At 39.7% G+C, this 24286-nt stretch overlaps 1 protein-coding gene across 2 annotated transcripts in view; it reads left to right on the forward strand.

Annotated features, from left to right (window-relative positions):
• FGD6 (FYVE, RhoGEF and PH domain containing 6) overlaps nt 1-24286 on the forward strand; it is a 74863-nt gene that overhangs the window by 8575 nt on the left and 42002 nt on the right. The window contains exons 2-5 of one of the 2 annotated variants that reach the window (XM_056339262.1): nt 1191-3627; nt 20367-20514; nt 23978-24045; nt 24138-24168. In XM_056339262.1, coding sequence (XP_056195237.1) covers nt 1191-3627; nt 20367-20514; nt 23978-24045; nt 24138-24168 — 2684 coding nt within the window. The remainder of the gene's footprint in view (nt 1-1190; nt 3628-20366; nt 20515-23977; nt 24046-24137; nt 24169-24286) is intronic. The other variant, XM_056339263.1, reaches the window with a different exon arrangement.

Genomic DNA, 24286 nt, shown 5'->3' on the forward strand with positions numbered 1-24286 from the left:
AAAGGGAATAATAAATCCATGGCTTACCCAATCTCTTTGCATGTGAAACATTAATTAGCATGTTTTCTTGAGAGTTTTAACATGTGTGTGACTTCCTGAAAGTATACCAACATATTATTCAAAACAAAGGTAAATAGAGGTAGTACATAAAAAAACAGAATGAGAAGATTGTTTACTTTATGAATGAGTTCTGGTATGTCAAAAATCACTTCAGAGCACTTTAGAAATCTGAAATTATTACAGCATATGGAAATAAATTGGTCATAAAAGATCTCCTGCAATATTAAAGTGTTTCAGGCATCCATTAAATAAAAAACCCCCACAAACCAAACAACCAAACAAAAAAACCCCAAACCAACGCCACAATCAAAACTCTATAATCTCCAAGTTCCTCATGTACTCCTTTTCCTGCTGTCCACTCTCCCCCAGGTTTGTCATCTTCTGCTGTCAAGTAGGTCATAAGTCATAGCAGTCGTTACTATTTCTAGGTCAGACAGTAACATGTTCGGAAGAGTAATTTTTATAAGATGCACGGAAGGAGGGTACTGACTTGCTACCCATTACTGTGTTACATGTGTTCACACCATGGGCTCATTTCACTGAGCTGATGGTAATGACGTGCCAGTTCTACAGCTGATACAATAATGCATTTCAGTATTGTTTGAAAAGAAGAAGAAGGGAAAGGGGTAATTTAGGTTACACATTTTCCAAAGGTGGCAGGGGAAGGGACTGAACTGTCCTGGTAGTTACCCTAGCTGTTCTGTTATCTTCATGGCTTATTATACATGAGGCACTTAACGTATTTACACAGTTTTTAAACAGTATTCTAGTAGTTCAAACTGCAAAACCAGGTTAATCTGCCCTGTTTTTATTAGCGTCATACTTAGCATCTGAGCAAGGAGATACACTTTCATAAAATTAAACTGCTTTTTAACAAATAAGTTACCCTTGAAGACTTTTCCTACAATTCCTTGATTGCGTCTGTTAAAACAAAGAAAGGCAACTAGTAAAAAAGCAGTGGTAGGGAAGGGAGGCACGCTTTTAAGAGGAAAATGTATACATACACAGACTGACATCTTGTAGATCACATGCTTTAAATGTTTTGCAGAACTTCTAATAATACTGTGGTGCAAGTGAAGTTGTTCTGTGGGCTCACGGTGACTAAAGTCTTTGTTTTCCATCCTTTCTAGAAATTAAGAAGCCACCAGTGGCCCCCAAACCAAAATTTGTGGTAGGACACAAGGCAACGCCTCCACCTGTTGCACCGAAGCCTGATGTTGTACTTTCTGGTGTTATACAAGCAGCAAGGAAAACCAAGCCAGCAATTGCACCAAAACCAAAGGTTCTAAAGAGCTCATCCATTCCAGAAGTTAAACCTCCATCGTCTATACAAAAAAGCACAAAAAGCTTTGAGGAGCACAGGGGAGATTCTTCTCAAACGCTAGACCACTTGAACTATAAAAATGAAGCCTCGGAAGGGAGTACTGGTAACACAGCATATATTCTACCAATGTCATCTTGCAAATTTGAATGCCTTCAGAAGCTTGGAAATGGGGAGAACGCCTGTAAAACTCAGATTATTTTTGAGCAATTTGAAAACTTAGAAAACATCAAAGTTGGTGAAAAAACCACACCAGGTCTGGGCAATAGTCACAATGAAAAGCTAGTAAATAGAAATCAGGTGGTTTTGAAAGCCAGCATTTTGGAAGAGAAACTTAAGGACGTTCTAACTCATAGTGTGTTTCCTAATAACAGTCCTGTGAGGCACAGGCATGCAGACAGACTTGACAAAGGGGATGGCAGCAGTTCCAAGAATGACGTTAAAAGAGAGTTTATGGAACTTATACAGTCTTCATTGTCTTCTGAGGTAGCTAAAGGAAAGCAACAAAATACTGATGGTAAGCTCACTGCTGATGAGTTTCAGATGTCTGAAATTTGTCCTGGTTTGACTGAAAATAACCATAGTTGCTCTTGCCCATTGGACCAGGAAAACCTGGAAAATGAAAATTTAAATAGTGATAGTACATTGTCAGGTGAAATAGGTATGAAAGCAGATGCTGATAAAGCCTCCTTTGAAATATCTTCAGTCCTGAGCTCAAAAGTGCTTCCTATCCCTAAGCCAAGAAAGCCACGTGCTGCATGTCTAGTCCGTCAGGATGGCATAGACACCACAGGAGAAGGAACAAAAGAACCATCTAATGCAGAGAAAGATTCCTTTGGGCTTGTGGACCAAAGCTTTAAAAAGCCAGCAAAAATTAATATCCTTGGTCAAAGTGTTTGCTATAACAATAATACAGAAGTGCTTCATCCTGAAAAATGTGAGGTAACTCAAAGCAACGCAGACAAAAAGCATCAGGTGAAGGAACCAGCTATGGAAGAGTCAGCTTCACAAAATCTTTTGCCTCAGTTGTCACACAAAACTTCTGATTTGGTGGAAAGTGTTGAATGTTCTTTAGGTGCAGACCATAACTTAGTTAACTCCATGGATGAGATGATAGATGATACCAGTATGCTAGATGCTGTGGACAAAAGAACTAACTTTGTCAGGTGTGATGCTTTGTCCATGAGTTTGCCAAAGCAACTCAAATTAACTAGCAGTCACCACTCAGCTTCCAATAGCCTTCATGTTTCCCCACAAAAATTGGAAGATAAAGAAGTTAAAATAAAGGATGAAAGTTCTCCAAAAACAGTTCCTAAGAAACCACAGAGGCACAGCCTTCCAGCTGCTGGCCTGCTGAAAAAAGCTGCATCAGCAGAGCTGGTGGAGAAAAGTTCTTACAGCTCCAGTGAGGACAAATCGAACAGTGTTCTGGAAGGATCTCACTTCACGCATCTGCCAGCCAAGGAGCCACATGCACTGTCATCCTGTGACATACCTAAACGGTCTTCTGAGAAACCTGTCTGGAAGTTACCTCATCCTATTCTTCCGTTTTCAGGAAATCCTGAATCGTTAAAAACTGCTAACATTGCTACCAGCTTCACCCACTTGACCGTCGTGACGAAGCCTAGGGCCAAATCTCTCTCTTCTGTGGACATGGAAAGGACAGACAAGCCTTGCAAAGACCATCAGAAGAAAAATAGCTTGAAAAAATTTCTCAACATGAAGCTGTCAGTTTGCTTAATGAAAAGCGACTTCCAAAAATTTCTGTCTAAAGGCAGCCAGTCAATGGATAGTGCTATTGCCAACCTTTCCACCGGGGATGGGTGTGGAAGTGGTAACAACCGGAATATAGCATCTGTAGGCAATGAAAGGAAAGCTAAATCTGCCAAGGTACGTTCCATAGAAATAAGTAGTCCAGCATTACAGAAGAAGAGGCAAAGAAACAGAAGTCAACCTGAGATGCGGAATAACCAAAGACTGGAGTCTTTAGATGGGCATGTACTTTTGGGAGAGAATTTGTCACAAATGCATTTGAATTCTGTAACCAGCACTTGTGCTCCCGAGTATGAAAACGTGCGTCACTATGAGGAAATACCCGAGTATGAGAACTTGCCTTTTGCTATGGGTGCTGGGAGACGTCTCTGTTTTGACTGGCAGAACTCCAGCAGCATGGAAGACCAGAGCCCTGGCTTCTATGAGGTTGAGGAGCTTTGTGAAGCTACAAGCAGGTATTTGAGACTTGGCAGGTAAAATAAAACCAGAAGTTTTTACTTCTCCATTGTAACTCTGTTGGTTGTAAACATGTTTAGAGGATGACTTGAGGTTGTACCCCTTCCATTAAATGTCACCAGGACAGCCACTGCTGTATATCTTTCCATGTGCTTTTGCTGTTTTGAGAAGTGCTTGCACTTGGTGAAGAGTCAAAAGTAAGCTAGTTATTCCTCATGTATGATCAAACTTTGGGAAACTAACGTATGTGCTTTTCCAGATTTAATTAAAGCAAATCGGATACAGTCATGTATTTGTATCCAAGAATACTTAAATGGGGAGGAATAAACCTTACCACAGGTTCAGGGTGAACTTGAACAAGCGTCCATAGAGTGCATAGTTGCTACGTTTGTAGGGGGAATGAATATATTTTGAGATCAGCTGATAGAGCTGGGAAAAGCAGACAGGCTTTTGGGTATGCAAATTCTTCATCAGGTCTTGACAGCTTTTTGGGTATAACAACAGATGCTGCCTCTCCCTGAATGTAGTGAGTCTTCTGTATCTCCCTGTGCTCCCAGCAAAGGTAGTAGTGATGCATGACTTCTGTGTGACTTACAGAATATTGCTGAAGCATGGGTTTGGTGACTCTGCAGGTTGTTGTCGTGTTTCGTTGTCTCAGAAGGTGATGAAGACAGATAAGATCGGCAGATTAAAAAAAGGGATTGGACTGATTTATAGGTATATCCAAAACAGATGCTAAATGGAATAGGCAGGAACATATCTCTTTAATATCTGTAATGCTGTGACTGTGGATGCTGGGAAGAGGGATGCGCCACAGAGAGTGGCCAGGCTTTTGTGTTCTCCCTAAATAGCATCATTTACTGTGTCTGTTGGAGTTTGGTAACAGATGAAGCGTTGTTTTGACCCAATACAGTATCATTTAACCTCTTAACTTCAGCGACTCAGTTGGTCTTGCAGATCCTAAAGATTTATCTCAAACCAGCAATAAGGATTTGAATTAAATATGCAGACTCTGTATTTCATAGTCCCCAGCAAACTTCCTTACACTGTTGAGAACATATGCATAATGACAAGAATAAATGAGCTAGCTTATAGATAGTCACGTTTAACTTCATGTTTCACTGAGAGATACTAAGCTTCATTTCATTTTGGATGCGTGTGTAGCAAACACATGCTCCAAAGAATCTGAGAGCTGGCTGTTCTTTAGGGGAGCATATCCTTTTATATAGGATGAGACAGATAAATTTAATGGTTGGACTTGATGATCTTAAAGGTCTTTTCCAACCTAAATGAGTCTATGATTCTATGATTTTAAGTGGTATCCTGTCTTAATAACTGTTTATAGAGTTGATATTCTCAACATTGGACTGTTTGATGGAAAGCATGAAGCCTTACCACGGGAAGCAAGGTTCCTGGTTATGGGCTCGATATTTGTAGATTTATTCATGTGGCTGTTGCGTATTTTTCTTGTTTACAGTGGAGTGTTTCTTGGTTTTGTCTTTGGTATACTTGACGTTCTTGACTGAGTGATTGCTTTTTGTTTAAGTCTAATCTTCAGCTGTCTTTTAGGGGTTTTCACTGCATTCTCTTGGTATACTTTTGATTTGATTTACCCAAGAAGGGTGAGACCAAACTTAAATAAGGATATGTTTTATGTGTTTATGCTATCTGTTTTGGTTTGTGTTGTGGTTCTGAATCCAGGTGAATGCTTGTATTTTCTTTAGGAAAAGAAGAGGACAGTTTTGCTGTATGAACCATGGTAGCCATGAGACTGCAGTTGCGCCTTGAGTAAAATTCTGTAGTTTTCTTACCTGGCTGAGTGTGTGAGATCTATTCCCTCACCACACAAACCTTGCCCAGTACTAATGATGATTTAAGGGTTTCAGTGATCTCTTGCACCCTGGCACGTCTGCATCTGTAGTTGCTCCCTAAGCTGGATGTTCTTGACATAACTGGGTTTGTGGTTTTCTTTAAAAAGCACACAAAACCCCATAACCAGAGCACTTTATGTAAATGTTTATTTTAAACTAAATTATATTGTTAGAAACTACCTTAGCAGTTAATGCATGCAGTTACTTCAGTAGATCCTAGGAGCAAAGAAAACCCTAGGAAAAAAAGGGAAAATAATGGGGCAGTGGTCTCCTAACCCGGTTCAGCTGCTGCTGGAAGAGCAGGTACAGGTATTCGCTTTTGCTCTGGCTTGGGAGGTGTAAGGGTCCTTGCCCAGATGGAACCAGACAGGCAGCTTCTCCAGTTTTCCCATCCATTGTTATCTCAAATCTTTTGAAGCTTCTTTATCAATGTCATCTTACCTTTTCTGCATAGTTCTTTAAGAGCCTTTTATCATTTCCTGGGCCAGGTGGTATTATAAAACCAGTTAAAGAAACAGGCTGATGTTACTGAAATAATTACGGCTTGCATTTTCCCCAGCCTGTCAGAACACGCACTTAGTTTTTTTTTTTTCCTAGATCATGGCACATAAAACTCCTGTAATGCACTGCTAATGGGGATCTTAAAGCAAATTATCTTATGATTAAAGCCGATGTACAAATGAGATTGTTCTTCTGAGAAATTCATAGACTGATTGCCTACACTTCTAGTCATAATAACACATACGCAGTATATTAAGTCTGAATGCCAGGCTTGCCATTACCAGAAGTGTTTAGTGGTGTTTTTACCTGATGTTACATCTCTTTCTGGAGGAAGAAATAAAATTTTCATAATGTACGTAGTACTTCGATGGTTGCTGAGAAATTTCATCCCAATCCCATTTGATGAAACCATTATGCTTTAATGGAGCATGGACATAGCATCTGACACTCTTATTCTAACTTGTATCTGAATTTAATAACACATATAATTTTGTTTGCTTGGGCCTTCTCACATATAAATGCAAATGGTGGGCTTGCGTAATCAATGGTGGATATCAGCTGTCACTTACCACTTGATTTTTTGAGTTACTAGAAGGGAGGTTGACATCAGCTGAAGGTGGGCTTGGATCTGAAAGGAAGAAAACTAGGGTCCTGATACGGGGTGAGCAACAGAGCTGGGACAGGTGCTGCCGAGGGAAGACTGAAGGGTTTTTCTTGTGTTCAGTAGTTCAGGGGAATATTCTCAACAAAGTAATGACAATACCTTGGGAGCAGATAATCCATGTTTTGTTTCCACTATGGAAAAACAGTCTCTTGAAACAGCTTTTTAAGGATGGTTTATTTTATCCTAGCCTACCTGTCTGACTACCAATTTCAAATGGATAATTAAGATTAATGTGTTATTCTAAGGACCCTGTAAACAAAATGAGTGAAGAATAGATGCTGTGGGATGAAAAATTTACTGTTAAATGTGAAAGATGTTTTAAATGTAATTATCTAGTTGCAGATAACAGGGGAAGCAGCTCTTTTGGTTTGGGTCGTTTTGGGTTTTTTTTGAGAAATGAATGGTTCAGGCCTGAAAAGTGAGTGCTGCTTGGTATGGCCACAATGCATTGTAATGTTGTCAGAGACTAGTAGTTGTAATGGTTCTGTTTTGAAGGGACACCTTTTTGTTTTGTTGGGGTTTTTTCTTTCTTAAAACCTCCTAATGAAAGAAATATTTATGCATTGGCTCTCCTCTTTTCAGTGACAAACCTTTACTGAGGAGAACAGCAAAATTTTCCTTAAAACTAAAAATAAAATTGAGTATATATTTGTCCAGTAATCTAAAGATGCAAAGGAACATGCGCTGGAATGTGTGTCATGCTGCAGAAGACAGAAACTTACACTTTTCTGGATCTTGTGGGCTTCCTTTTGGTCTTTGTTACATTGTTCTAGGCAAGAGAATTGTACTTCAGGTTGAGCAAGTCTGCTCCTTCACCCTTCAGGGAATAGCATATTGTATTTACTGACTACTTTGGACGGCGTTCCTTCAAAATGTTGCAAATGTGCATGACTGCAAATTGATTTTGACAAGATTTATAGCTGTGTCATTGTGATTGTGGCTAGGATTTATCTTTGCAAAGGGCTGGGGGAGTACCATGTGACAACAACCCTTTTTGATATCTTCATGTTGGTTTAATTAAATACTGCTTCCTATTTTTCCCACCCCTGTGGATTTAGAATAATCCATTGGTATTTTTGTAAGCTTAGTTTTTTTGGACTAAATTCTGCTTTGGTGACTGAGTCCCCACAGGTCAATTAAGTGTCCATGAAAGCTTTCCTGGAATATTGAATTTAGTATTGAAATCTGTGTGGTTAAGCACTTTGATAGATATTCCTCTTTGATGTACTGAACTTTGTTAGGGTTGAGACATGCTTCTGATGAGCAATATTGTACCAGATAAATGTGGTGGTGTTTAGAGATTGGCTGCATTAGGGAAGGGCTTTTTTTTCAGTTGTAAAATCCCATTCAGAACCACTAAATTAATAAAATACTGTAGGGTCTAAATGGCATTTAAAAACAGTTTTGAAACACTTATACTGAGATTTGAATGCGCAAAATAAAATTTAGATATTGAAGGTGTTATATTTATACATTAAAAACCACATTTTCTTTTTATTGAAGGATATAACTTCCTGAAAAGTAGATGCCAGGTATGTAGATTTTTTGGATTTCATACACTACTAAAAGGTGATAGTGGATTACTTTCTGCTCTGAGGAAGGCAGGTTCCTTTTCCTCCATCAGCTCTGCAGTCTTGCCATGTGTTCAGTCTCCCCCTGTATTCTAGTTGGCTTCTGCCACCCTTAGTTGTTCATTAAATTCTTTCTCCACAATTGTACCTCAGGTTTTAGTGGAATAGCTTTGATAATACACTGTTTAGGTTTCCTATCAGGCTTCCTTATCTTCGGTCATGTTATCACTGGCTTTCTTTTTGTATTCTGCTTCCTTGAGCTTGCCTCTTTCTCCACACCCCCCCACACCCCCCTGCTTTCTCACGTACATGTCATGCAGCTGGCAGGCTTCTGCCAGTTCCAAGGGCTTGTCAGTAAAGAGTGAGTCAGAAGGCTCAGATCTCTGCTTCCCATCCCCTCCAAGGCTGAATACAAAGCCTATCTGGCAGTCTCAGCTCTGGTGCTCCGGAGCAGGGAATGGACAAAGAAATTCTTGGCTACCAAGTATAAGGAACGTGCCGTTTTGCTTTTACAGATGGTGAAGAAACAAATTCTGTAATGAAATTAGGTGTGTCTAACCAGAGTCCAAATCAATGAGAAACTGAAATATTGGTGAGAAGTGGTAGTGCTGTTGCTTGGGGATACTGATGTTCTGACACAGGGACTTTGGGAAGGAATTGGGTGCATGCAGTGGTGGGACTCTGATCCTGGGGCTGTATGCTGCTCTCTGGAGTTCCTTCTCTTTCCTGAGGGTTAGTAAAATCACTGACCTTGGGTCTGGAATTACTCTATTTTGTAGTGTCAAGTTAATTATTTTATACACTACTAGGATAGCCTGTGAAACTACATGAGAGACAGTGATTTTTTTTTTTTTTCCCTTAGGAAAGCATGTGCAGTGTTTTGGGGTTTCTTCCCTTTCCTTGCAAGAAACTTCAAGCAAGTCAGTGTCTCCATGTTCTGCTTCTCCAGTAAGAGAAGTTTTCTTTAGTTTTGGGATGTCTTTTGGTTATACAGCTTTACAGTTTAGTCTGCTATACTACATGAAATAAGATGCATGTATTATAAGAAGGAGATATGCCCTTTGGGACAATACTTAAATCTTCTAAAGCAATCTAGGGGTATGCCAATCCATCCCCTCACCTTTTTTTTTTTTTTTCCTAAATCAGACTAAATAGGAATTTCTTGCTTTGAAAGAATCTTCACCCATTCTCATCCAAATGTTTGAGATGAGATGATTTCATCTGTTTTGACATTGGGGAAGATTCTGAAGTCTGATGCTCCCTTCTCCAACGAGGGAAAGGAGTTGGAGAACTGTATTTTTCTAATACCAAGTCCATTATTTTAGTATATAATCCAGTCTTGAAAAGGTTTGAAAGGTCTTACAAAATGAAAACAGTTGGAGGATCTCCAAGATTGTAATGAAAGAGAATTTCTGTCTTTGGTATTCCTTTCATTCCTGTTTTCAAGAGCTCCCTGTTGGTTTTAGTAAATGAAAGACGTGGGTGAAGCAGGTTGATGTGGACACGGCACATAGGGAAACTTTTGGCAGGGTTGGAGGTGCCATAATGAAAGACTTCTAACTTACTGGATGGCATTACAAGTGTTACATAAAAACAGATGTAGTTCAAGTTCTTGATATCTTTTCATGAAGTGTAGTCAAGGCTGGGTGGGGTGTGTTTGTAAGTATGAGACGGGGAAAGCTGACCGTGGCAGCAGCGATGGTGATGAGGCAGCACTGCTGGGGAGTGCTCCCTGGCTGCTGGGCAGATCCCTTTGCCACTCTCCAAAAGATTTGGTGCTTTTTTTGTCAGTCTTGTGCAGTCCAGAAAATTACATCACACTAACCTTGTAGCCCGCGCAGTCCATCTGCATTAAGAGCCATTTTAAGGGTAAACTGTGCTGTCCTTTGTTTCCCATTGAAGAAGTGCTCACCACAGATGGCAAAAATGTCTTAATTGTGCTGTTCCCATCGATCTCCCTGGTACAATACAAGGATGTCCTCGTCTTTCCTCCTGGTGACGTCGCCTCAGCTCAGCGTGTCAGCCCTTCCCTTCAGCTGAAGGGTGACTTAGCATGATGTGGGGGAGCCTGAAGTAAGCAAAGCAGCACAAAAACCCCCCTGTGTCCTTTACCCTGCTTCCTAACCCACCTGTTTATGGATAACAGGAACTCAGGTGTCACATACTTTCATAAATTAATCTGAAAAACTTTTGCTTTCCTCTTTTATTCTGTGTTTGTTTTTTTCCTAATTTTGGCACTCTTCATATGTATTTCCTTTTCCTTAAAATGGGAGAAGCTAAGGTAACGTTGTATATTTGTCACTCTACAAATATATGGCATTTCTGCCTTGCCTCTGACATGCACACTCTGTCTCCAGTTGCCAGCAGTGGTATAAATTGCAGGTTAACACATAGCTCCAGAGAGTATCACAGATGTAGAATGGAGAGTCAAATGTGACATGAGAACTGATGAAAGACCCATTTATATGCTCAACAACAGCCTTTTCCTGTGGGTTTTCTTCAGTGTTAGCTCAGGAAACATTTTTGTGAAGCTTGGTGGTACTCTGGTTTGTATGGTGATATTTTAACTGTGGCAAGGTCTAATATAATTGTATATGTAAAATAGTAAGATTTTGGGGGGCATAAAATGAATGTTGGAAGAAAGCAATCAAAATATTAACTTCAGTTTCTATTTAAATATCAACAGTTATATTAATATGCCTCATTTATCCAACATCTGTATTTGATCAATTTAAAGATGTTTTAACGAATAGACATACAAAACCGTGCAGCTGTGTTTTTTCAGACAAAATTTATGCTAAGGAATGCAGGCTTTATTTTAGATGCTAGAATCAGAGACATTTCTTTTAAAAATACTGAGTTTATGCAAGTTTTAATTTTTCTTTGAAATATCTTCGTGCTTCACTCAAGCAAAGTGGACTAAAAAAAAATCTCTTAAGATTTTTGCCTGTAAATAAATAAAAGGAGTTTTTATCAAAACTGCTATTTTGATAGCTACAACCTGAGCCTTATGGCTCAGTGATTTCAACTGTGCAGAGTTTGGTGGATTTTTTTATGTTCTGTTTTTCCTCCCCCAGTGGTGTTCCTGGGGGCTGGATGTTCGGTATTGATTTTGAGATGAGCGGAATAGTTTAGAAAAAGTGTCTAAATCCCATTCTTCCTCTAATCTGTGCAAAAGATTAGAGGAAGAGAGTGCACAAGTCCAATCTTGCTAACAGCTCAGTTATTTTTTACAGGTAGTCTGTGCTGGTCTCAACCAAACTGTTTCAACCTCTGTTTTCCAGCAGCCTGGAGCCGCATCAGCTCCCACACATGTCGGCAGTCGTGTTAAGTTAAGCAGTTAAGAGTTAAGTCACTCCACATTTATTTTAGATCTAAGTCACAACCTTTAGAGTACTCTGCTGCTTAGCACTTTCTTGTCATCTTCTAGCTATCCAACACATAAAATTGGAGTGCAATAGGTTGTGCACAGCCCTGATTTCAGGGATAAAGTCACCCAAAAATCATAAAAACAATGATGAATCAATATAGGAGATATTTAGGGCCTTGCCTTAATTCTGATTTTAGTGGAGGAGTAGTAGTTATACAATGGAACTCCATGGTAGCTCTGGCAAGGTGAAATCAATTTTGTTTGAAATGAGTATTAATAGGAGGTTTTGTTCTCACTTGGTATAGGTTTTCCCTTTCCTATTTGATGTGTTTGGTTTGAAATTTTGTCACATTTTTATTATAGTTTTCTAGAAGTCAATTTAATGTGTGCTGGAGTTGTGTTGTGGTTTTTCTTTTTGTTCTGTGACTGGGAAGTAAAGTATTATTTTTCTTCTGATCCTGCTGTCTTTTTCCCAATAAACCTTTTCCCACTATGTGTCTGTTTTGTGGACTGAGAGAAGTTAGAATAGCATGTCCTGATTGTAAATGAGTGCTGTATTTTGGTGGTCCTGATTTATATTCTTTATCACTTCCATGCCTGGAGCTTTTTTCCAAAGGTCTTGGCCATGAGCATTGCAGCTCTCCCTATGAAATGAGAATTGGTGATAAGGGAAGGCAAAAAGCTGTAAATTCTGCGAAGACTTCCCTGTTTACCTACCTGAGAAGGCAAGTAATCCCTCACAGCTTTGGGTGGTGGTGGAAAGAACTGATGCAGCAACTCCTTCTCCTGTACAAGTCTCCAGGCAAGGATTTAAATCTCAGGGGTTCAGCACAGTGTTTCACTTTCCAGTATCAATGGTTGAAACTGTCCCCTTGTGTCCTCTTCGATTATGTTCTGCTACACTGGCATGATCTCCTTTTGGCACTTTTGCTGGGGCTGTCCCAGCAGAAGCAGGGCAGTGTGACTGTGTCTCCTACTTGTCATGATACCAGCTGTGCCGTGCTGCCTTGGGAGCTGCACTGGCCTGCTGCGGGCACCCGTGTTCTTGAAGGCTTGTAAAACTGAGATCTCTCAGGTTTTTGGGGTTTTTTTTGTTTGTTTTTTTTTTTTTTTTTATTGTGGCTTTTCTATGGTGAGTGTGGAAACATCTGAAGCATGCATGTGTGTTTATGTTGAGCTTTCCAAGGAACTGAGGAATTGTCAACAAACGGTCTCACTGAAGATGCCTCCCTTGTGCATGGGAGGCTGCTTGTGGCGAGAGCGGTCCCCTGGGCACTTCCACCCGCGGGAGCTTGTGTGTTCAAATCGCAGCTAAATATGGAGATAATCTGAGAGCTGTTTGCACCTTCTTTAAGCTGTGCTTATTAAAATCGTGCAAAGAAGTATGCGCAAGACTACTGATCAATAGTGTGCCTGAAGTAGGGTGACTGACACAACGGATTGCTTAAAAAAAAAAAGTACAAAATTTATTAAGTGTGAAACACATATGACAAATGCCTTACTTTTTGCTTGGAATGTGAGTCAGATTTAATTTCTTCTTGTTGAGGAAAGAAAGAAGTGCTGTCTTGGCCTGAGGATAACAAATGCTAAACTAAATGCTGCTGGCTACAAATGCTAGGATAACTTGGTTCCAGCAAATCAGGTATTGCAGTTTGCAACATGCTCAGCCAAGTACAGAAGAAGCTGCCAGTGGCATGATCTAACAGGCTAAATATGGTGGCAGCTCTCAGCAGTGTTTGTGATATTCGTCTTGCCCAGAAAACCCAGGTGTGAGCAGGGAGTGCCAGGGGTAAAGACCAGAACAAAGAGGGTAGTTCTTGGCATTTCTTTTGGCAGGAACAAACTCCCAGCATTCCTACCTGGCCTCTCTACAGCCAGCCCGTTGCCCAGGAGGTAGCAGGCAGCTTTCGAAGTACAAGAGGCTCTGAACCAAAATCCATTTCAAATAGATTGTCTTAAGCTTCTCTTTTGACAGCATATCACTGTCACCAATGATCCTGACTTCCTATAAAAAAATATAGACGCTTGGGCATGCATACAGTATGTATGACATTGTTTAAAATAATGCTGTTTCAATTCTTGAAGTCTTTAAATTGCAACTGGAAAAAGTAACCTGACACGCACAAAATATTTTCGAGTTGCTCAGCTGGATGCTGGTTGTTTCTGTTTTCTAGCTGTGGTTCCTGAGAAGTGTTTATGTTTGTAATTGTATCCTTAAAGTTCCCTAACGGGCCTGGAGAGAATATAGCACAACAGTTATAAGTGATGCAAATAATCATGGATTCATTGGTCTAATTTGTTTGCCTCTTGTTTTGTGGTGCTTTGGTTTTTTTAAAAACTGTTGTAGACGTCTATTTCATTCCTCGGCCATGTCACCAAGGAAGGATAGCTTGCAAAAGGAACTAATGAATCTCACAGATGCAATCTCTTCAGGTGGTCTTAAAAAATATAAATAAAAGGGAGATCAACATTAAGTGTCTGTTGTGTTCCTTAGCATCAGATCAAGAAAAATTCCTGGTTTATTGCCTTTTGTGTTGTTATTAGTCCTAATAATATGAAGGACTTACTAAAATCATTGGGCTGTCACTGCAGAAGAACAAATGGCATAACTTTAATGCTATCATGTAAAACACTATTTGAGAGGACACCCTGCTGTATTTCACTGTGAAAAAGCACCATTTTTGGCAGAGAAGTTGAAGCCCAAGCAGCTTGGATACAATAAGGCAACGAGTCCCCAGTGCTGGCAGCCAAGCCAGCACTGTGACAGCCGCAGCAGTATCCACCAGCCCTTTTTCACACAGTCCACTACACCTAGAGAGGAGAGACAGGATCTCGGCTTCAGTTCTTTCCATTGGTGCGTCTGTCATTAAAGCAGAGGTGACTGATGCTGTAGGAATAACTCAGATAAGTAAGCCACCTGGTCTAGGCTGCATTTCATCCTCATTTGCTGCTTAATGGTCTGGTATGCCTGAAGGAGAAATAAAAGCAAGGGGACGTGAAGAGGACAATGAGGGAGGGGATTTTTTAGCTATAATGGTAGACAGTCACCATTGTTCAGAGAATCTGAGGTTTTAACAGTGAGGTGAATATGATGGGTTAGGGTCCAGGTGCATCTGGAGTGATTTGAAGTTCACCTTTATGCTTGCCAGACGAAGTTCACCTTTATGCTTTCCAGACAGGTTTGCAAAAGGAAACATGCTGATGTTTGCTTCTTCAGGATGGTTGTGGAGCAGAGGTATTGCAGCAAAATGTAACTCATCCAAAAAGTACATTAATTGATGCCTTTATTAACCTTGCTGATCACTAATCCTGTCATATATCTTCTTAATATGTCATAGGAGCTCACTAGTGATCTTGGTTGTATTCATGGTTATCTTTGTGCTTTGCCAAGTGTGCTTGCTTTCCAGAACTGGTTTCCTTTTTTCTAAAAACTTGCAGTAAATAAGTAATAAAGACATTGAACTTAAATAAAAGTATTAAATTAAAGCAAAAGGAAGTTCACAAAACAAAATCAAGGAAATTAACCAAGCAATAATTTCATTTTTGCTTTGGCTTTCCAAGAACGTCTTCTGTTGTCTTGAGCACCCAAATTAGATAATTGCTTCCTAAGTTGTTTGGGGTTCTTAACTTGATTTCTGTATTTACAGCCCTTTCTACCTCAAAAGAGATTCTGAATTTAGATAGGAGCTAACAGAAAAGATGCCATAGGACATTTTTTTCTCCTTTTTAAAGTCTTTTATCCTCAGGGTTTCCCAGAAGTGCACAACTCTCATCCATTGAGGGAATCGGTCAGTGAGGCATGCTGCCTTACCTACAGCTATTACAAGTGTGAGGCTTTATGAAAAAAATAAGTAAGCATGTCAGCTACTGACTCCGTGGAGAGCCAGTGTGCTTTTAGGTCTTTAAAAAAATTTAAAAAAAATTAAAAAAATAATAAAAAAAAAAGAGCTGAATGTTCCTTAATTATTGAAATTGATTGCAGGGACTGATGATACTAAAAAGTGAAAATGGATGAACAGCAATAGTAATTGTTGTCTCTCTGGAGGAAAGTGAGGTTGCAAGCAGCTGTGAAAGGATTGTGAAATGCTGTAACAGTACAAAAAGAATTTGAGATGAAATATTATAGTAGGGTATGCTTATTGGCTCTCTGATGTTTTGGTGTGTATCTTGTAGTTGAGTGGGAACTTCAGTGTGTGTAATTTTGCCTGTATGACGAAGGCTTGCTTTAAAAATTAACAAACACCGCCACCCACAAAAAACTGCAATGAAATACTGGAGGAAGAGGCAGAAGAAGGATAAAGATGCTGGGACACTCCTACAAAACAAAGAGTGGAATGGACACTCATTTTAAAATAACGGATGAGAAAATAATTGAGCAGTGTGTTGTGTGCAAGGTTCTGTTTATTCAGTGTTCCTACGTATTTGTGATTACTTACTGTAAGCAGAAAAAAAATCTAAAAATAATGAAGATCATAAGGAAATGTGTAGCATTTCCTTGCCACAAGTAGCAGCATGGCTGAATCTATTTTAAAAAATACGTTGGAGCTGTGGAAACTTGCTTTTTAGTAGTTATGGTGATGCTAACACTTGGAAGTAATTCCAGTATACTATAAAATACTTAATGTTGGGGCAGTCCATGGCATATAGTATTTCAAGCTTGACTGAGATGATTCAGAGAGATTCTGTCCCTTCTAAATGAATTGGGAACTGAGACTGAAATGTTAATTGTGACTTCAGGCTATAGTGTCCTATGCAGTGTCTGAATCAACAGTGCCTACAAGTGAAGCCTTGAGTGTATTTGAAGCTTCTGCAATAATACAAATAGTCTGAACTAGTCTTGATCATCTTTTGAAGAAATTAGAGAGTTTTATGCTGACTAGGATTATTTTTCTGCTGTAATAGTTTGATAGCCGTTCTTAAGGTTTGACAGTTTATCTTGCTGTATGTCTTACTAGGACTGGCATGTGTCCTTTCATTAATATTTTACTACTGCATTAGGAAAATACAGCACAATCTATGTCCCATAAACCGCTCATTCTGAGGCGAACTAACGATCCCTTCATTTTATGTGTCAAATAAAAAAACCCCACATCTATATTTAGGTAACTTGTTCACAAGATAGGGCAAGGTATTCTTACTCAGTGGGCAGCATGGTGAGTTGGCAGTGATGGTGTTTCACATGACCGATAATGCAGAAGTCTCTCTTGTAGTGCTGTGGGCAGGACAAAGAACCGTGATGAAGAGGGAACAAGATAGAGATAGTTCATAGTATCCCCAAAATACCGATCAGAAGAGCTGCTTAAAAATAACCATTACTGCATGCTTGTGGTATTTTGCAAAAGGGGAATTGACATGTGGCAGAAAAGATTCTGTTTAAAGATTTACTATAAAGGCTACAAGGGTTTCACTTCATCCAGAGATAACTTTTGAGAGAACTGTATATACACTTACATTATAGATTACTTCAGAGGTCAAAGTACAGAAAGAGCAATCAGTAAACACAGAACTGCTTTCTGTTTCAAGAAAAAAGCTGTGGTATTTGTGATGGCGTAAGGTCCAAGGAGAGGCACATGTTCTGTGGCACATGACTGATAAAGGCAGATCAACATAGTGACTTTATCACCATCTCCTCTGAGGAAGAGGACACAACCAGATTACCCCTAGGAGTGCATCTGTCTGTGGCTACAATATTGTGTCCTATTCCTGAACTGGTAGCTTGTTTGAGTCTGGAAAATAGCTGGATGTGAACTGGCTTTTGATCATTAATCATCTAATCATCCATGTGGGTTTAAAAAAAACCAACCACACACACAAATAAAGAAAAAAAATTAAATATAACCCGACCAAAACCCACTCAACAAAATATGTCAGGTGGAAGAACCTGAGGGCTGTGTTAGGCTGTGAGCTGAGGAAATACAGGATAAAGACAAACGGGGATTACTCTGATGTGCTTGACTGGTGGGGCAGATATCCTAGGCAAGATTTGGTATATGGTTCTCTCAGCTCTGTTTGCTTTAAACAAATAGTATGCACCACAAAGGCAAGAAAAGGAGCTTACTGCTTAAATGTTGTTGTGATTCACAGGAAGAAAAAAAATGTAGAGTGGCTCTCATTTGTGATCATCAATAGTTAATTATTAACATTTTTTTAGTAGTTTTCTTACTGAAACTTTCTATTAGATAAGCTGATTAATCTTTCATTTAGAATTTTTTTTACGTAGCACAGGTCAGCTACTTTGATCCTTATCCTTCAGTGGTGAGGGGGTTATGTTTGTGCAAGCAGAATACGGCCTTAGCTAGAAATGTGCTTGTTTCTGACTTCCGAAAGGGCAGGTTTTCTAAAACTTGTAAGTGTTGACGTGGTTGCCCTGAAAAATTTAAATGGAAAATGACAGCAAAATCTGGGAATGGGCATCCTGTAGAATATGCTTAGGCAAAAGAGCTGTGATTTCACAAGTGTGAAAAGTTTCATTAATGGAAAGGAATCTTAGTTAAAGGAAATTAAAGTAGCAATTAAAACAAATATTAAGGCTAGGAAAAGGGGCAATGAAATGTCCATTAACAAAAGTAATATTTAATGAATAAGTGGCTAAAAAGTTAATTCCCTTGTGGTTAGAGATAAAATGCTTAATACAATGGGGGGAAAAAAATAGCCCAGATCAGATGTAGATTCAGTGACAGATGAGGATGGTTAAACTGAGTAATACAGTAAAGGAAGGAATAATAGTAGTTATTTCTGTTGCAGGTTTTTACTAAAGCGGGGGGATATATCTACCTCATGTAATGCTACAGATGTAATAAATATGTTTGCCATCTATAAAATGAAAGGATCTGAAATGGCATCTGTCAAAATAAACATTCTCAGGCCAACAGGTCATTTGACTGTGAATTAGATAGACTAGCCAAGGAGTTTTCTGGATTGCTGGAGTTAACAAGTAACTGCAGAAGTCTTAGCGTCCTGCTACTGTGGTTCCAGGGAAAGCCTCGGTCAAAAGCTGCTGTTTTGCCTTCCCAAAGCTCACAGAGGCTCACTGGGAGCCGTCCCTGGCATACCCTATGCACTGTTGCCACCAGCAGTCATCTCTCTGGTGGCTGCTCTCTTCCCGTGTGAAGCTGATAATTTCCAGACTGAAATAAATGGGTTTGCCTGCACCCCGGGTGCTGCAGTCTTGGCTCAGGGTCTCATTTGAACTCTGTGATGAGCTTGCAGTCGCCTTCCTCCCCCCATTGCATTTGGTTCTGGGAGACAGTAACTGCTTGGGTGTTTCCTGCATCCTTCCTGTGTTGTCTTAATAGAACCAAGCTATTTTTAATCTTTTCCCTGTCTTCGTGGCTGACCGAGGTCTGTGTGCAGCCCAGCTTATCTTGTTTTCATCTTTAAATACATTTCTATTTGTGATAAGCATTTGTATATCTAGATTGTTGGGGTTTTTTTGTTTGTTTTGGTTTGGGGTGTGTTGTTTTTTTTAAACTCTGCCTTGAGCATTAAATAGTCAACACCTTGCTATGGCTGCTGAAGCATCCTCACACAGCTGGTATTCCTTACTTCTGGTGTTCAGGTTACTGGCAGCCACCTCCCATGGGATCCATGCTGAGTGTTTTTTCTGGTAACTGACAGTTGGAGGTGGTGACTCTCAAAGAGTTGCCCTCCATCCCTGCTTTCTTGTGATTCAAAGTTAGGCAAAGAAAAGATCAGTCATAACCATCCCTTGCGTGGGGAGGCAGAGGGCAGCTATCTGAAGAAGTGTGTAGCCCTGACAGGTGTTGGCTGCACAAAATGAGGTGTTGATCAGCATAGTGAGATCTCTGCTGGCTGCAACAGCTTGGGGACAAGGGTTTCTGGATTTGCTTTTTGCTTTGGAGGATAGTTAGTAACATCGGGCTCATCAAGTAGGAGCCCAGGGATTTGCTGTTTCTGTGTAACTCATAACTGTGAGTTCAGGCTCAGTTTCCTCTAGTCTCTGTTTTCTTCTTTATCTTTCCTTACCCCCTTTTTTATTTTCTTTTAGAATTGCATTCCTTAAATCTCTACCGAAGTTGTCAAGGCTAGTTAGAGGAAGAAGGTTGTGCACCTGCCTCATGCAATTTCCGTATTGCAAATACAGCTGAAGCTAATGAAGAGAGACGTGAACAAGGTTATATTTTATAGCTTTGACAGCTACCTGGAAGGTGTCTATCTCAGGGGGATGGGAGTTTTTAATCACAAAAGATTCTGCTCTCTTGTTTTTAAGAAAAATTATTGGACAGAACGGTTATAATATTGCCATCCCTGATGCAGTTGTTTAGCGTATGTCCTGAGGAGCAGCCCTGTGTATATATACAGACATCTAAAACTTCAGACAGAAAGCTCCGGTCTGAGTACCATATCTGGAACAAGTCATGATGCCATGAGACAGAGGAGAGCAAAACGGCTGGGACTGTTCTTTATCCTTCTGACACACAGTGCAAGTGTTGCACCATGCATGTGCATAGCAGTAAGGGGATAGATTTTAAACTTTGCTGTCAGGCAAACTGATGGACAAATGTAACATAAATATTCCAAAGGTACTGTGGCTTTTGTTTGCTGTCGGCAAGCATTGTATCAATACCAGCATAGATGAAACATTGCAGAGTTATGAGTCCACTGTGGAAAAGCCTACCATTGTTGTCATCTTCAGACCATCCACTACTGTTTTCAATGTTTTGATACCAAGTAAACTGTTTATTGTGGGGTAAACCAGAAAGTTTTTCACATAAATAGGTATGGTATATTTATTGACTATACATAATTTTAATTTTAGGTCCTTAGAAGAACACCATGATCATCCTAACGTGGTAATTGGAGATCTTCAGTCAGATGAAGAAGATATCATGAACAGTTCTGATGAAGATGATGACACAAATTCTGATTCCAGCAAAGGGGAGCCTGATCCTCAAGAAGATAAACAGGTATCTTTTTATCTTTCTCCTCTGAAGCTATTCTTCACTCTTGCGCTATTTTGTAAGTTGTAACCTGTTGGGATATTTTCAAATAAAAGGCATTGAGTCAACATTACTTTATATATTTATTTTCATCATTCTTATTGTTTAGTGGGCTTCTGTTTCTAAAATTTTAATTTAGTATGTGTACATTAGCCTGATATTAAGAGGTCAACTTTAGAAATATCCCACTACAAAGTGTGTGTTGCCTGGCATATTTTTTGTTAATCTTTCACTGAATTGTGGAGCTCTAGACCTGCCTACCATGCCCCTCTAAAAATGCTACGTGCACAGATTTAAGTTTAGAGATCTTCAGTTTTGAGACCTGTAAATACCTTTTAATGAGGCTGTCTACGCCTCACAGATCCTGAAGTGCAGTGTCTCTTCTGCACTGAACATTTAAAGTCAACCTTTGAGTTGTCAGCCTTGGTGAAACCCAAGGGAAGGGGACAGGTGAAGGTTGCAAGGTCTGAGAAGGTCCTTCTGAAGAATCTCTGGGAGGCTGTAGTTTTGCCTGGATGATCCTGTTTCAGGGGTCTTGGCCATGCAGCAAAGGCCACATCCCAGTAACCATTTCTGTGCAGACAGCTGTCTTGCATTTGCAGGTTCTGCATACTGACCTGCCAAATCACTGCTTGGCGCACAGGGGACAGGTGACTGAACCAGTTTTTAATTCTTCCTTTTCAATGGCATGAAACACAAAGATCTCAACCCTCTTTTCAGCCTTTAAGTTCCTTAATTCACTCCTTTGGTGCTGAGGAGAGACTATTGGTGTGGCAAGAGAGCTGTCATCGTAGGGTTGCAGAGCCACCTCTATGGCCCTTGGGCGAATGTAAGCCACGCTTGGCTGTTGGGGTTGAGTTCTGACCTTCTGCTTCTGCAAGTGCCAGCTTGGAATCATTTCCCCTATTTTGATTTTATTTATTCTTCAGATGAGGAGCAGGAATACAGTGCTCACTACTTCAGAATGAAATTAAGTTCTGGGTGTCCTATCCCTCTCCTTGGGGATACCCACTGTCTTACTTCTCAGTCCTGGATGCCCTGACACCAGCCTGCCTTTGGACTGGTGCCTCTCCTCAGCATTAGTCCTGGCAGCTGTGTTTCCTTTGACAGGGATTATATTCGCTTCCTTTCCTTCAAAATGAATAATAATTTAAAAAAAACCACAACAAAACACGGAAAGTCAATGAGACTTTTTAGTGCTGGAAAAGAAGACCCGACGATGTGTCAAACCTGAATGTCATTTAAACAAACCTTCTGAGAGGAATAAATTGGGGGAGGGAAAGAGAGTTGAGGGGAAAGCTTGTGCCTGTGAAATTAATCAGGATGGTACCTGTATAGAAGCTAACTTACCCTGTGTGCCTCTAGAAGTGGCCTCAACCTTTCATGTTGGAGTTTTACAGGAAAGCATCCCCGTTAGGAGGCTTCTCAGGCAGGTTTCACAGAGCAATTCAGCACTTGCTGTGAAGCATCTGCTCATCGGCTTGCCTTGGCCGCCTGCGGCACGTGCAGCCGGCAGCTGGGGATTAACAACCAACTTCCTAACAGAGAGAGCAGCTGCAGAGGAGAGTGAAGCAGTCTCTGCATTGGTCATCAGCTGGGCTTGTTTCTATTTCTCCTTACCACAAGCATCTGGCTGTTTTGATGTGTTTTATCCATTAGAAGAGTTACAGGGTTCCTTTCCAGTGCCATGTCTGAGAGCCGGATTTGCATCCCTTCAGTTCTCCCATTAGAGACTCTCTTAGACCCAGAGTACCTTTGGCTGAGCAAATGCAAAGTGGCCTTTTCAGTGCCAGCTGGTACGTGAAAAGTCTTTCAAATGGGGTTGAAAACAGACTGTGATACTTCATTTTGTAGTTGTTTAGCGATAGCGTCTTGTTCTCAAAATACTAATTTTCATCTCATTTGCAACTGTCACACTGACAGTGATGGCAGATACCTTGCTGTGCATAATTGAGTTACTTGTGAATTCAGTCTCATAGGGAGTGTGTCAGCTGTGCTTTCTAAAAAGAAATGGAGGTCTGAGGATCGGTGTTACAGTTTCACCTGAGTCTGATTGACCCTTACTGGGTATTTTTTTGGAAATAAGTGTAACTTTACAAGTAAAATCCTAGCCCTGTGTAAAGATGTCTATGTACTATATAAAATAAGTAATGTATTTTGCATATATGGGATGCAACACCAAATTATTAAATTTATAAATTAATCTTAATTTAGTAATTTAGCACTGTGTCAAATTCAAATTAAAAAATATTTTAGATTGTTTTTTTTTTTAATACAACAATATTATTAAAACCAATCTATGAATATAATCAGTTCCATGGTTTGATTTCCAGCATTTGAGGCTTGTTTCTAGGTTCAGAGAAGAACTAAAACGCCGGACAAATCTCGCAACATTAGTGCTTATGAACCAAAGGTTCATGTACCTAATGCTGCTGATACCTGCTTTTCTAGATAAACTGTTCAATGCCTATATTATAGTACCATACCTGATACAGCCTCCCCAGGACTTCCATCACACTCCCGTGTGGTATATCCTGTGATGTTTTAGTGTTCCTCACCCACACTCTTTCTTTGCAGCCCATTAAAATGAAAGCCTGAATATCTAATAGATGTGGTGACAGCTGGCAGCAGAGAAGCATATGGCAAACCATGAAAGCTGTTATGGAGAAAGGTGTTTTATCTGAGGGAAATTGTACATGGGGAGCTACACTGTGTAGAAAACACATTTGTATCCTGACACCTACCCGCTTTTGCTTTGTTACACCTGTTCCTTCTATCTGATGTTGAACAGTAGCATTGATTTTTTTGGAAGCCAAGCATGTGCGCATAAAAACCAACATTGCCTCCACAGTGTTTCAGGTAGATGACAAGGCTCACACTTCTACATCTTTGCAGTACAGTTGCTATGTATTCCAGCAGCTTCTTCAGTAGATTGCCAGAAGTTGACTTTTCAGTATGATTTTTTTTCTTTTTCCTCCTTTCATCTTCTTTTTCAGTAAAGAAAATGTGTATTTCATTTAAAATGTTCCTGAAACCCATTTGAGTTTGCTGGAAGTATTACTGTTGCTGTATTAATAAAAAAAAAATTGAAATAATGTAGAAATATTATCTGTACTTTACTACTTTTGCTAAACAGTGATCATTACTTGCTAGGGCTTCACTCTTTATGGACTTCAGTGCTTCCTGTAATAATTAAATAGACAGGCTCATAGCATTTTAAAAACTACTCTTAGCTAATGTTGTTTCCAGCTACAAGCTAAATTGATTTTTCTCACAGATCCTGAAAGGCTGGAAGATTTCAAAGCAGTATAAAATGTTTTTATTAGAAATAACTGTTGAATAATTACATTGAATTTGAGGAACTACTAGCTGGAAATGATCTTTATGACAGTTTTGGAAGGTGCATAGTATAACATAATTTTATTTGCAGAGTAAGGCAGCTGGAAAGAAAACAAAGGTTTACCATATTGCCAAGGAGATCATGAGCTCAGAGAAAGTGTAAGTGTCAATGCTAAACTTAACAGCTACTCAGTTTATTTTAATTGGGGAATTAAAATGTAACTATTTGCTTTTTCTTGCTTTTCTGGTAGGTTTGTGGATGTGCTAAAACTCTTGCACATTGTAAGTACCTAAAAAAAAGTTTCCTGTTCTATTTGTTTAATTTGTTAAAGTTCTGTGTTGAGGCTTTATTGTAATGAATGTGACTTTTTTTTTTTTTCTGCTGTCTACATATTCAAAA

The sequence above is a fragment of the Falco biarmicus genome, chromosome 5 (assembly GCF_023638135.1).
Source record: "Falco biarmicus isolate bFalBia1 chromosome 5, bFalBia1.pri, whole genome shotgun sequence".
Classification (NCBI taxonomy): domain Eukaryota; kingdom Metazoa; phylum Chordata; class Aves; order Falconiformes; family Falconidae; genus Falco; species Falco biarmicus.